The sequence below is a fragment of the Podarcis tiliguerta genome (assembly GCF_965153285.1).
Source record: "Podarcis tiliguerta genome assembly, chromosome: 13".
Classification (NCBI taxonomy): Eukaryota; Metazoa; Chordata; class Lepidosauria; order Squamata; family Lacertidae; genus Podarcis; species Podarcis tiliguerta.
The window spans coordinates 17,452,252-17,465,749 of record NC_139546.1 but is presented as its reverse complement, the minus strand read 5'-3'; the positions used below and the strand labels follow the sequence as shown (position 1 = coordinate 17,465,749).

Sequence of the window (13,498 nt, the reverse complement as noted above, 5' to 3'; positions counted from 1 at the left end):
TTCATGACAAAAAAAGAGACTGTTCCTCAGATGGGAGGAAGTGATAAGAATTACCTTCCTATTTTCACCCGTCCTGCCTGGGCAAACAGAGGATATGACCTCACAGAGTGCCCTCTCTAGGAATGCACAAGGAACTCCATGTGTCTTAACCCTTTGCTCACCTAGCAAACAAATTTTCTATTTTGATTGGAGCATCATTTTCTCATTCTGTAGTCCGTTTATTTCGATTACTCCTCCTTTCTTTTACATGGGACGACTAGAGCATTCACGTGGTTCTTTCTCTGCTCCCCACCCCCCCACTTCGAGAGAACCAGCCTGGGGTCCGTAAGGCTGGGTGTTCTTGACTCATACTGAGCCTCTCTTGGTTCCCGGGAGACCTCACGGGCATATTTGGGTGGCAATGGCATCATGGCACGAAGAGTAAGGCTTGCAAGAATGGCGTCCATCCTTTCACTCAAAGCCCTTTTTCCCAACAGGTGGTTTGACAAATCCTTCACGCTGATTGTTTACCGCAATGGGAAGTCCGGCATCAATGCAGAGCATTCGTGGGCTGACGCCCCCATTGTGGCACATCTCTGGGAGGTAAAAGCCCAACTTTGGGATGGGATGGGAGGTGTGGGAGGTGTGAAGGACTGAGAGCCAGGACTCCTGGATCCTCTGAAGGTGAGCTCTAAGGGTGGGGGGGTTGGGACAAGAGGTGCAGGGATGAAAAGCAAAATAGTTCTCACCCGGACGCTCTTTTCCCCCCCACCCCACAGTACACGATTGCCACAGATGCATTTACGCTGGGGTACGATGCTAACGGGAACTGCAAAGGGGACATGGATTCCAGCATCCCCCCGCCCCAGAAATTACAATGGGATATCCCACCAGAGGTGAGTGCAGAGAGGTATTGGGACAAGAAAAACTGAGGCAGGTGAGCTTGGCTGAGGAAGGACAACATGGATCCATGTGAGTAAAGGTAAAGCCAAAGGACCTCTGGATGGTTACGTCCAGTCAAAGGCGACTATGGGGTTGCGGCGCTCATCTCGCTTTTAGGCCGAGGGTGCCGGCATTTGTCCACAGACAGCTTTCCAGGTCATGGGGCCAGCATGACTAAATCGCTTCTGGTGCAACGGAACATCATGACGGAAACCAGAGAGCACAGAAATGCCGTTTACCTTCCCGCCGTAGCGGTACCTATTTATCTACTTGCACTGGTGTGCTTTCGAACTGCTAGGCTGGCAGGAGCTGGGGCAGAGCAACGGGAGCTCACCCCGTTGCGGGGATTCGAACCGCCGACCTTCTGATCGGCAAGCCCAAGAGGCTCAGTGGTTTAGAGAACAGCGCCACCCACGTTGAGTAGCCTAAGCTCAGCTGAGGACGTGGCAGAGGACACAGATGTGGTTATGAGCAGTGTGGTAGCTTGGAGATGCCCAAGAGAGATGGAGGTTTCTTTCTTCTGTTACTGCTGCAGTATGCTAAGGGTACATACAGACATGGCAGTCATCTCCATCTTTTCTGTCGAGGTGAGCATGGCTTTCACCCATCTTTACTGTTTCTGAGGTTTTTGCTACAGGACTGGCTGCAGATAGTAGTCCCTGGCTGGTGGCCAGTTCTGTACAGTGTGAGCTGACTGATGACAGCTGTATTCCCTTCTCCCCTCCACCCAGGGCATTTTTCAGTGTTTCATTGGCAGATCGTGCTTTTAAAATGAAAAAGTGTCACTGTAACAATCGTGCATTTATCCATTCACTGGAAGACTGGGGATGGACAACGCTTGTCCTTATCTTCAAAAAGATGGGGCAAAGCAAGTTCTGGAAAATCAGCAGCTGTCATTCTTGATGTTGAAACTGGGCAAACATCTAGAGGAGATGACAAAGCAGTCAGTTTGTGAGCGTTTAGAAAAGAACGCATCGATTATTAGGAGCCGGCTTTAGTTTACGGATATTAGGAGCCGGCTTTAGTTTACAAATCATTCAAAATTAATCTTATCTCTTTTTTTGATACTTGCTAATTTGGTAGATTGTGGGAATGCTGGGGACACAGTATATCTTGATTCTAGGAAGACATTTCACAAGGTCTCCCATGATAAGGTTGCTACAAGGTGGTAACGTGGGCTGAGTTAGATTGGGTGGATCCACATCTGGCTGAGCAACCACAGCCAATGGATGCTAATTATTGACTCTTTGACAGCCTGGAGGAAGAGCTTAAGTGGCGTGCCACATGGTTCTATCTTTATCCCTGTGCTGTTCAATATTTTTATAATAAAAAGGGGGTTACGCAGTGCAAGAAAAGTAATGAACGGGTACCAGGAAGGTACCTATGGCCAGGCTTTTTCTGTCCTGGAGGGCTGCAGCTAAGGGTCCAATGCCAAAGATGCCACCTGGGCCTCTGGTGACAGAGTTGCATCAAAAAACATGGTGGGCAGAGGAACCTTCCCAGGTCACACTTCCTACAGGCCCTTCCTCACCCTCTCCTTTTTTGCCATGCTAGAAGGTGTCCTTAAACTCTTAACAGTGCATCATGCTTGGGTGGGGAATAGAGTGTGAGTTGTGTAGAAACTGGCTTACTATACAAAAGGGAAAAAATGGCAACAAGTATTACTATTTACTCGCCCTTCAAACTAAGGTCCCAGGGTGGGTTACAATGATTTATAATGCAGTCGTACCTTGGATCCCGAACGCCGCAAACCCGGAAGTGAGTGTTTGTGAACGTTCTTTGGAACCCGAACGTCCAATGAGGCTTCCGACTGGCTGCAGGAGCTTCCTGTAGCCAATCAGAGGCTGCGCCTTGATTTCCAAACGTTTTGGAAGTCGAGTGGACTTCTGCTTCCGAAGCAAAGGTAAAGGGACCCCTGACCATTAGGTCCAGTCGTGGCCGACTCAGGGGTAGCGCCGCTCATCTCGCTTTATTGGCTGAGGGAGCCGGCGTACAGCTTCCGGGTCATGTGGCCAGCGTGACTAAGCCGCTTCTGGCGAACCAGAGCAGCGCACGGAAATGCCGTTTACCTTCCCGCCAGAGTGGTACCTATTTATCTACTTGCACTTTGACGGGCTTTTGAACTGCTAGGTTGGTAGGAGCAGTGAACGAGCAACGGGAGCTCACCCCGTCGCGGGGATTCGAACCGCCGACCTTATGATCGGCAAGTCCTAGGCTCTGTAAAACAGTTTCAAAATGCATTAAAACTGTTTCAAAAACTTAAGAGTAGCCAACCAAAATCACAAAAAATATATAAGGTACGTGCTGAAAATGCACATCTCAAGCGTCAAGGGTAAAAAATGCTGCAAAGAGAGCAACTCCACCTGGAATTGTGTTGCGCACCATCTCACCTGGCAGGTGAGCTCTGACCGTTGGTTACTGCTTCCCCTACTGTCTGCTCTGTGTCCTCATTGCCTCCTGTTGTTCCCCTTTTGTCCACAGTGCCAACAGGTAATCCTGCAGTCCTTGTCCGTGGCCTTGGCCCTGGCTAATGACATAGACTTCAATGCCTTCCCCTTCAAGGAATTTGGAAAAGGCCTCATCAAGAAGTGCCGCACCAGCCCAGACGGCTTCATCCAGCTCTGCCTTCAGCTCGCACATTTTCGGGTATGTCGCTTGGCGAGATGAAGGTACTGGCAGGCAGGGAGGCAGGCAGGCAGGCAAGAGGCAGAGTCCCTAGGCTTGGCTGGCCCCCAAAGTGTCACAACCACCAGCCAAATGCATGGGAGCCAAAGCCTCTTCTCCCCAAGCCAGACTGGCTGGTAGCTCTGGTGAGATTTTTTTCCCCATCAATAGGAACCAGCTGGAGCTGTTTATTACCGTATTTTTCGCTCTATATGACACACTTTTTCCCATCCAAAAATTAAGGGGAAATGTGTGTGTGTCCTATGGAGCGAAGGCAGGCTCCTTGGCTTCAGCGATAGCAACGCGAAGCCTCCGAAGCGCAGAGGGAGCACTCCCTCCACATTCCGGAGGCTTCACGTTGCTTTCACTGAAGCCGGGAGAGCAAGACTCCTGGCTTCAGCAGAGAGGGAGAGCTGCGCAGTGCCCCTTCAGCCAAGCGGGAGGAGAAATGGAAGGGGTTCCGCTTCTGGCGAAACAGAGCAGCGCACAGAAACGCTGTTTACTTTCCCGCCGGAGCCGTACCTATTTATCTACTTGCACTTTGACGTGCTTTTGAACTGCTAGGTTGGCAGGAGCAACGGGAGCTCACCCCGTCGCGGGGATTTGAACCGCCGACCTTCTGATCGGCAAGTCCTAGGCTCTGTGGTTTAATCCACAGCGCCACCCGTGTCCCTTGCATTATAGCTTAGGTATAGATTAGATCTTTTCCCATCTCACTCCACCCACAGATCCAGAGACAAGCCTGTCCCCTATACTCAGCCAAGCATTCCCCTCTCCCATTTTTTAGGACAAGCAAAAGTTCTGCCTCACCTACGAGGCATCCATGACCCGTCTCTTCCGGGAGGGCCGCACAGAAACAGTCCGTTCCTGCACCATTGAGTCCTGCAATTTTGTCAAGGCCATGATGGATCCTACTCAGAACGTAAGTCTTAAAATGCAGCCTTTGCCAGAGGAATCAGATCCAAAATTTCGTGTACGTTAAGAATAACCCTGCCTTCTGGAATGAAGTCAGCAAAATGGTCAGATTTGCATAAATGAGCCACGCTTTAATGTTTTCAGTACAGTGGTACCTTGGGTTACATACGCTTCAGGTTACATATGCTTCAGGTTACAGATTCTGCTAACCCAGAAATAGTACCTCGGGTTAGGAACTTTGCTTCAGGATGAGAACAGAAATCGTGCTCCAACGGCGCGGCAGCAGCAGGAGGTCCCATTAGCTAAAGTGGTGCTTCAGGTTAAGAACAGTTTCAGGTTAAGAATGGATCTCCGGAATGAATTAAGTACTTAACCCGAGGTACTACTGTACTCAGTTTCTACTCCTTGCCTCTTTTTTTTATTGCAAAATTTTCAATTTTATATTTTAACGCTTGGGATCAGGGATTGACATAGGAGACCATAGCATGAGGATTAGGAGCTGCTCTCCTGTACATACAGTGCCACTTCAGATGCCATCTATCTTCTAAGTGCCAATTCTAGTTCTACGAGGACTAGAAACTTGATACTAAGTGGGAGGCAGGTGTTCTCGGGAGTTAGGCCAATACCACCAGATTAGATGCTCTGCTGGATGTTGTGACTTTTGCCATCCAGATTCCCAGTGTCCTTACTACCAAATAGATGCATGGGAAGAGCAGTGTGTGCTTACACCATAGACACCTGGTGAGCCCCTCTGGCGAAGGCATTTCACTATTGGGGTGCCACCACGGACAAGGCCCTGTCCCCAGTAGCCACCCATTTCCCCCTCGCCTGGGGAGGGGTCAGCGGAGAAGAGCCTCTTGTGGGTTGGCCACATGGGGAAAGGTGATCCTTCAGGTCAATAGGAAAGGAGGAATCAGCAGAGACTAGAAAATGTGGAAGGTGCAGCATAAGCTTTTCTCAGCATCTTCATCTGCTGTTCATACCCAGGATGGCACAAGGTTACGTCTGTTCCGTGTGGCAGCTGAGAAGCACCAGAACCTTTACCGGCACGCCATGACAGGTGATGGCATTGATAGGCATCTCTTCTGTCTGTATGTCGTCTCCAAATATCTCGGCCTAGACTCCCCCTTTCTGAGCGAGGTAAGTGTTGTCGAGTCAGGGGTGTGTGTGTGTGGTGCTAGGGTACGTGTATGTAAAATTAAGGCTAGGGAATGTGGACGTAGTCAGCGACGCTTTTATTCCCAGGGTATATTTTGAACCAATCAGGAGTGTGAAAGTCCCCACCTGACATGTTCTTTCCCAATCGAAGAAAAACAATAAATTGGCTTCACTGTGCTGTTGACTGGAATTATAAAGGTAAAGGGACCCCTGACCATTAGGTCCAGTCATGGCCGACTCTGGGGTTGCGGCACTCATCTCGTTTTATTGGCCAAGGGAGCTGGCGTACAGCTTCCAAGCCATGTGGCCAGCATGACTAAGCCGCTTCTGGCAAACCAAAGCAGCACACGGAAGGTAACTGGAATTACCTTGTTTGTTTTTAATAAAAAATACTACCTTTTACTGAGGTTTTTTTGCTTGCTCTGGTTCCTTTTCCCAGGAGTTTTAAAACATGCCATGGCTGCTCTATCCAGAGGTGTTAACCAGACACATATCTGCCTTGGTCATCTTTTGTTAGTCATTCACATTCATATTTTGCGTTTTGTTCTTCAATCGGTGTTGAATTTCACTGCCAACACAAGCTATGAATTGTGCATGCTCAAATTTGTTGTCTGGGTGGGTCATGGCATACTTGGAACGCTAGCGAGTCTGCTTATTTTTCCACTTTCCATGGGGCACCCAGCAATTTGGGGACATGTTGACTCATACAGCTGACTGGTTCAAATTTCAGTCTGCCGGAGAGTTTGGAAACCCCTTGCTGGGATGTGAAGAACCACAAAGAATCCAAAGCAGAGATTTGCCAGTGAGGTGTTTGCTGGCACTCACGACTGTTCACAGATACCTTTTTCTGGTGCCTGCAGGGTCGCATTTCCCTGTTGGATTTAGGCTTGAAAGAAGCATTTTGTTGTAGTCAATAGAGTAGGTTGCAGTGGTGGTGGAGACCCATGGCAGCTTCTACACTTGTGGGCAGAAAAAGGCTTGACAACCCCAGATCTAGAGTCAGGTGAAGGTAAAGGTAAAGGGATCCCTGACCATTAGGTTCAGTCATGGCCGACTTTGGGGTTGTGGCGCTCATCTCGCTTTATTGGCCGAGGGAGCCGGCGTGCAGCTTCCGGGTCATGTGGCCAGCATGACTAAGCCGCTTCTGGCAAACCAGAGCAGTGCATGAAAACGCTGTTTACCTTCCTACTGGAGCGGTACCTATTTATCTACTTGCACTTTGATGTGCTTTCGAACTGCTAGGTTGGCAGGAGCAGGGACCGAGCAACAGGAGCTCACCCCGTCACGGGGATTCGAATCGCCGACCTTCTGATCGGCAAGTCCTAGGCTCTGTGGTTTAACCCACAGCGCCACCCGCGTCCCTCAGGTGAAGGATAGGCAGGTGCAAAAGGGGTTGGAAACACAAATCTTCACCCTGAAGGCGTAACTTATTTGTTGAAGCAGCAGCTAGGCAAAACCAGATGTTATCTGGGCGACGGTGTGGTCCAACCCATCAGCTGAGACGGAATAAAATGCAGCGGTAGGGCTTACGAAAGGGGAGCGACAGGGAGGACTGTTTAGTGAACCTGTCCTCACCCACGGATTCTCCCCTAGAAATCCTCCTTACCATAAGTCAGTTCCACCCTACACCCTGGCCAGGCATGTTTCAGAAGTTTACCAAAGTTTTTTTTTTAAAAAGAAGGATCTACGGGAGTGGTATTTGCTGGAAAGCACTAGAAGCAGGGGAAGATTTAATCCAACACTCGTCTCACCAGTTTCCCCATGTCAGCAGCTTCTGTGCAAGAGTCGCCGCTAATGGTGCATGTCAGGTCAGGCTTGCTGCGTGTGCAGAACTGGGACTGTTTCTGAGCAATGTGCGCACACGTCTCAGAGAGGTGCGGCTTTCCCTCACATAGGTGGCAGCAGGAGCCTGTTGCCCCAGTGAAGGGAATAGGAGAGATCCTCACCATTGGTTGCTGCTAGGGTCTTCTTCCCCTGAAACGTTGAGGGCTAGAACCTTGCTTATCGAAAACAAAATATGAAAAGCTGGTGGTCGCAGGCACCCGGGTGTGCTGACATCCCGATGCTACAGCTCACAGGGTGAGTGGTGCACAAAGCAAGCCTAGGGTGAGGAAGTCGGGTGATAGCCAGTAGGTTCCAGGAACCCTCTTTTTGGGGGGTGATCAGTGAGTTTGTTGGGTCCTGAGCGAGCACCCAGTGGCGGGGGTGGGGCTCCTGATCTATTTATCAGTCATTTGCATTGACGGTTTAATTGTGCACCTTTGCTGCTGCTGTTTTTTAGCTTGGTGTTAGCTTGGAGATAACTTTAAGCAGTACAGTCACACCTCGGGTTACAGGTTGCGTTTTTTCGGGTTACGGGCCCGCCGAAACCTGGAAGTACCGGAATGCGTTACTTCCAGGTTTCAGCGGTCGCACATGCGCAGAAGCGCCAAATCTTGCTTTGCGCAGAAGCGCCGAATCGCAACCCATGCATGTGCAGACGCGCTGCTGTGGGTTGCGAATGCTGCAGGTTGCAAACGTACGGATCACGTTCACAACCCAAGCGTCCACTGTATAGGTAGGATCTTGATGAATAAAAATAAATAGCGTTGCTGATCCTAGCAATGCATAAGAGGACCAGTTTGGGCTGAGGAGTCACAGGCCCTCCTGAAATACAGTTGTGCCCCGCAAGACGAATGCCTCGCAAGACGGAAAACCCGCTAGACGAAAGGGTTTTCCATTTTTCAATGCGCTTCGCAGGACGAATTTCTCTATGGGCTTGCTTTGCAAGACGAAAATGTCTTGCAAGTCTTGAGATTTTTTTTCCGCTCCCCACCCCCTTTTTCTAAGGCGCTAAGCTGCTAATAGCCTTTTAGCAGCTAATCCGCTAATCCCTTAAGCCTTTAATAGCCGCTAAACCGCTAATAGCGCTAATCCGCTAAGCCGCTAATAGGGTTGCTTCGCAAGACGAAAAAACCGCTAGACGAAGAGACTCACGGAACGGATTCTTTTCGTCTTGCGAGGCACCACTGTATACTGTTTTGAGGGGAGAGGTTCTGTGGGGAGCAGCAAGGGGGGGGGAGAGGGTAACCATTGTGGCAGAGCCCCTCACCCGTTTGATCTTCGGCCCCTTTCTCCCCTCTGCCAGGTGCTGTCTGAGCCGTGGCGACTCTCCACCAGCCAGACTCCCATTCAGCAGATGGAGCTCTTTGACCTCCAGAACCACCCAGACTACGTTTCTTTTGGGGGTGGATTTGGACCAGTGAGTAGACTCTCGCCAGAGTGGTGCATGCTCTGGTTATCTCCTGCTTGGACTACTGCAATGCACTCTGCGTGGGGCTACCTTTGAAGGTGACCCGGAAACTACAATTAATCCAGAATGCAGCAGCTAGACTGGTGCCTGGGAGTGGCACACCATATAACACCTGTCTTGAAAGACCTACATTGGCTCCCAGTACATTTCTGGGCACAATTCAAAGTGTTGGTGCTGTCCTTTAAAGCCCTAAATGGCCTCGGCCCAGTATACCTGAAGGAGCGTCTCCACCCCCATCGTTCAGCCTGGACACTGAGGTCTAGCGCTGAGGGCCTTTTGGTGGTTCCCTCCCTGTGAGGAGTGAGGTTACAGGGAACCAGGCAGAGGGCCTTCTTGGTAGTGGCACCTGCTCTGTGGAATGCCCTCCCATTAGCAGTCAAGGAAACAAAGAACTATCTGACTTTTAGAAGACATCTGAAGGCAGCCCTCTTTAGGGAAGTTTTCAATGTTTGATGTTTTATCATGTTTTTAATATTCTGATGGGAGCCACCCAGAGTGGCTGGGGGAACCCAGCCAGATGGGTGGGTATAAATAAATTATTATTATTAGTATTATTATTATTATTATTATTATTATTATTTAAGCTCAGGCCTCCAGGGTTCTCGGGGGGTGGGGGGGTGGTGGAAATTGGTGGCCGAGTGACATAGAGCTGGCGGTCTGAGAGCCAGCACTCTCTAGGAACACTGCTCTGTCGGATGTGGGATCCGAGTTTCTTTCTCAGGCTGTTTTTCCCTTTCTCTCCACCCGTCAGGTCGACGACGATGGTTATGGTGTGTCGTACGTCATTGTGGGCGAAGATCTCATAAACTTCCACGTGTCGTGCAAATTCTCCAGCAAGGAGACGGTAAGTGGCTGCCAGCACCCAAACCATGCTGGGGTGTTAGGGTGCCTCAATGGAGGGTCAGCAGGCAGGGCTTGGTAGGCAGTGAGATTCTTACAAGCCGCTTGTATCGTCTGCAGGGAGGCACTGGCTCAGGGAATATTTTGTCACGGACTGGTTGGCTGCAGAGCAATGGTGCGAGGAACCAGCTAGGGAACCACCAAGGAAGAAGGTTCAGAGTCTGGGAAGTGGTAGTGGGACAGCAATGAGTGGTCAGAGGGAGAAGAGGGAGCAGATTGGGAGGGAGTCAGAAGCTGAAGGGGTGACAGGGCTTAGTGAGAAGGGAGAGTCTGTGGCAGAGAGAAGCCAGAAGCAGACGGAGAGTGGGATGAGGGAGGCCAAGAGGCAGAGATGAGTCAGGCTGGTGGAGAGTCATGGGTATCTCCTCCTCCTGCTGCAACAAGCTCCCCTTCCCCTTGGTCTCCCAGGACCCGGAGAGGCATGAAGTGGGAGTAGCAAAGGCCAGGCACACAGATGCAGTCTCAGAATGCTTGGGGGGAAACCCTGGAGAGTTAGACAGCTGTGCAAGTGGCGGAGAGAAGTCCAGAATCAGAAGACAAAGCTGAAGCAGGAGAGGAATGTGGCTGGTGAAGCGTCCCAGCTGTCTTCCCCCTCCTGCTGCAACCAGCTTCCCTCTCCTTCGGTCTCCCAGAACCAGTAGAGGCATGAAAAGGGCGGAGGAGTTAGCTTCACATGGGCAGTATCTCAGATTGCATGGGGGAAACGCTGAAGAGAAAGGGACTTGGGCAGCCGTGGGAAGGCTTCCATCTCTGCAACTACTTCATGGGGGCAAGACATATCAAAGAAGAGTTGCTGCCCTCATTAGGCCTGATACTCCTGTTTTTGCTAATGAAGAGTTAACTCCAACTTGCTCAGTGCGGTTTACTGCTGCCTCGCTCCTGTCTTGATTTCTCCCTCGGCTTAGATTGCTTAGTAACTCTTGAGGATTCCCTTGGTTTTCCCCACTGCTTACTTGCTTGAGCCATCTGGAGGGATAACTGGGGCAACTTGCTCTCCTTGTTTGGAGCAAGAAACTTTCCACACCAGCTTTTCCATTTTTTAAGTAAGCTCAGGCTTTGAAATATTTTAGGCGTGTCGAGTTCCCTGATCTCACCTCCTCTGCTTCCTTCTCCAGGACGCACACCGGTTTGGACTTAACATCCGGAAGGCCATGGTGGACGTCTTGGCCCTTTTCCAACTGGACAAAAACTCCCCCGCCGGTCGTGGCCAGTGACTGAATAAACGCCAGCGGGATTTACACAGCCAGCTCCCCAGACACACTTTGGAGTGTGTGTGTTTTCTGTCCTCTGATCTGCAGGAACATTTTGAAGCGGGGGATGAAGAGGGGCTGGGCTTGCCTGAGGATTCCCACAAGCACAATGGACGGGCACGCCCCTCTTCCGTTCTCGGATTTGGGAGATTTGGACCCTGTGCCGGATGCCATGTAGGCAAACGGCCCTCTCCCTCTGCTCAGCATCTCCCTGCTTTTGGGTTGGTAGAAGTCTAAAACGGGCTGCGACTGGTAGCAAAATCTTGCTTCTTCTAGGGCACATGTGTGGATGGAGGACTGTGGTTCGCTTAGAACAGAAGAGTGGCTCTTGGGAAATCTTAAGTGCTCCCATTGCGGCCATCCCAGGGTGTTTTAAAAGCAGCAGTTCCCTTTCCTCTTCTTCTCTCCAGCAGCTAAGAAGCTCTTTTCCTTGTCCGCTCCAACCACTTCCACCCACAGCAGCTGGGCTGCGTCCCCTTTCTAGCACTTCCCATTCAAAGGATTCCTTCCCTGTGTCTGCCACTGACCCTCTGTTCCCGAGGCACTGCAGATGGGGTGATGGGTGATATTTAGAGGGGAATCCCCTCTCCTCCAATTCTGGGGATCCAGGAATCCCCGCAAAGCTGGTGCAGGGAGGGAAAGTTGGTCTTAATTTATTGCAGGGTTTTGTACGCCTCTGGGGAAATTTGAGTTGCGAGGAGCGGCGGAAGAACAACGGGTGGGTCTTTTTTGTTTTGTTTTGTTTTGCTAGTGTCACAGACCTGAATAAAACCACAGGGCGGGAGATCTTACAAAACGGAATCATGTGTGGCCTTTTCTCAACTGGTCGGTGCAGGTTGCCAGCTGCAGCTGGGGGGTGGCGTGAGCCGAGAGGAGGGACAGAGCAGCCCAAGCTCTGGGGAGGCAGCATGTTGCCCCGTTAGCATTTTCTGCTTCCAGGAAGCGTTTGGCAGAATGTGGCAGCTTGCAGCTTCTGTCGCAAGAGAACGCTGCTCACTATTCCTTTCCATTTTGCAATTTAGGCTTAGTTTGAAGCCAAAGGCCTGTTTTCAATGCAAGGTTTGGATGCTGCAATATGTGAAATGGAATGTCAGTGCCTAATGTAAGGGAGGATGGGGTGAAGGAGGGTCCTGTTCCTTTTATTACAGTAGAAGAGCATAAGATGGAGGGCTGTGATTCAGTGAGAAGAGTTTGAGGTTCTATCGCCCTGCTTTAAGCAGCCATGACTTCCCCACATAGAATCCTAGGAACTGTACAGTGGTACCTCAGGTTACAGACGCTTCAGGATACAGACTCCGCTAACCCAGAAATATTACCTCGGGTTAAGAACTTTGCTTCAGGATGAGAACAGAAATCGTGCGGCGGCAGCGGGAGGCCCCATTAGCTAAAATGGTGCTTCAGGTTAAGAACAGTTTCAGGTTAAGAACGGACCTCCAGAACGAATTAAGTTCTTAACCCGAGGTACCACTGTAGTTTGTTAAGGGTGCTGAGAGTTGTTAGCTCCTCAAAGAGCTGCAATTCCCAGAGTGATTTTACAATCAATCCCTCTTCCCAGGGAGCTCTGAGAAGTGTATATCTCCAAGTACAGGGGTCTCCTAACAATGCTCAGCACTCTTAGTGCCCAGGACTCTTTGTGGGGAAGCCATTGGCTAATCAAAGTGCTGTGTGCTTGATATACCTCCGATGCTGCCTGAATCTTGGGAATTCTGGGTTCTTCCAGGCTGCCATCACAGGCAGTGAAGGGTATTTAGACGCAGTGTTTGCCTTTGTGCAATTACAGCACAAAGCAGGTTGGAAGTATGAGTGTGTTGGGTGTTTGGGACTAGACACGGCTGCTTCGTATGTGCCCAAATGCCCAGGTTTACTATCAGTTGCAGCTGCCAGGAGAAGTGCCTGCACTGGACCTCACCACACTGCCTCGCCTTCTGAGAACGCAAGTTCGTAGCAAAACACATCCTTCAGGTCTCTCAACGTCCACGTGAAACTACTTGGTTCACATGTGCCAAGCCAGCTTTCGAAAAGGTGGTCTGCTGCCTTCATAGGAGGCAATGGTAGGGAAAGCCATTCCTGGTGAGGGACCTGCTGGCTTCCTGCCGGCTCGACTGCCATCACCGCGTGTGTGACGGTTCTCATGTTTGCTTGACAGCTCAGGTGCAGAGCTGGGTCTCTCTGCCAGGTATCTCAAGCAAAGGAAAACAGGTCCGCGTTTCGACTCCTTCCCCAGACACTGTGAATGGAGCAAACTGCATACTGTAGGAAATTCAGAGGCTTATTGCGAGAAAGATGGCAATTGCAGGCTATGCTCTTTTTCGAAGAGGAAAAGCCACTCCCAGAGGGAGCAAATTAGACAGGGAGAAGCAATGAGTGTGAAGTTATTCACCACTCCACATTTGCCTGC

General features: G+C 50.5%; 1 protein-coding gene across 7 annotated transcripts in view; it reads left to right on the top strand.

Moving 5' to 3' along the window:
• The window catches only part of CPT1C (carnitine palmitoyltransferase 1C), a 51,634-nt gene extending 39,738 nt beyond the window's left edge, over positions 1 to 11,896 (top strand). For all 7 annotated transcript variants that reach the window (XM_083408155.1, XM_083408157.1, XM_083408158.1 and 4 more), the window contains 8 exons: positions 477 to 582; positions 759 to 875; positions 3,403 to 3,567; positions 4,373 to 4,507; positions 5,488 to 5,640; positions 8,786 to 8,899; positions 9,702 to 9,794; positions 10,966 to 11,896. In XM_083408155.1, coding sequence (XP_083264281.1) covers positions 477 to 582; positions 759 to 875; positions 3,403 to 3,567; positions 4,373 to 4,507; positions 5,488 to 5,640; positions 8,786 to 8,899; positions 9,702 to 9,794; positions 10,966 to 11,064 — 982 coding nt within the window. In that variant the 3' untranslated portion in view covers positions 11,065 to 11,896. The remainder of the gene's footprint in view (positions 1 to 476; positions 583 to 758; positions 876 to 3,402; positions 3,568 to 4,372; positions 4,508 to 5,487; positions 5,641 to 8,785; positions 8,900 to 9,701; positions 9,795 to 10,965) is intronic.
• The last annotated feature ends 1,602 nt before the right edge of the window (positions 11,897 to 13,498 follow it).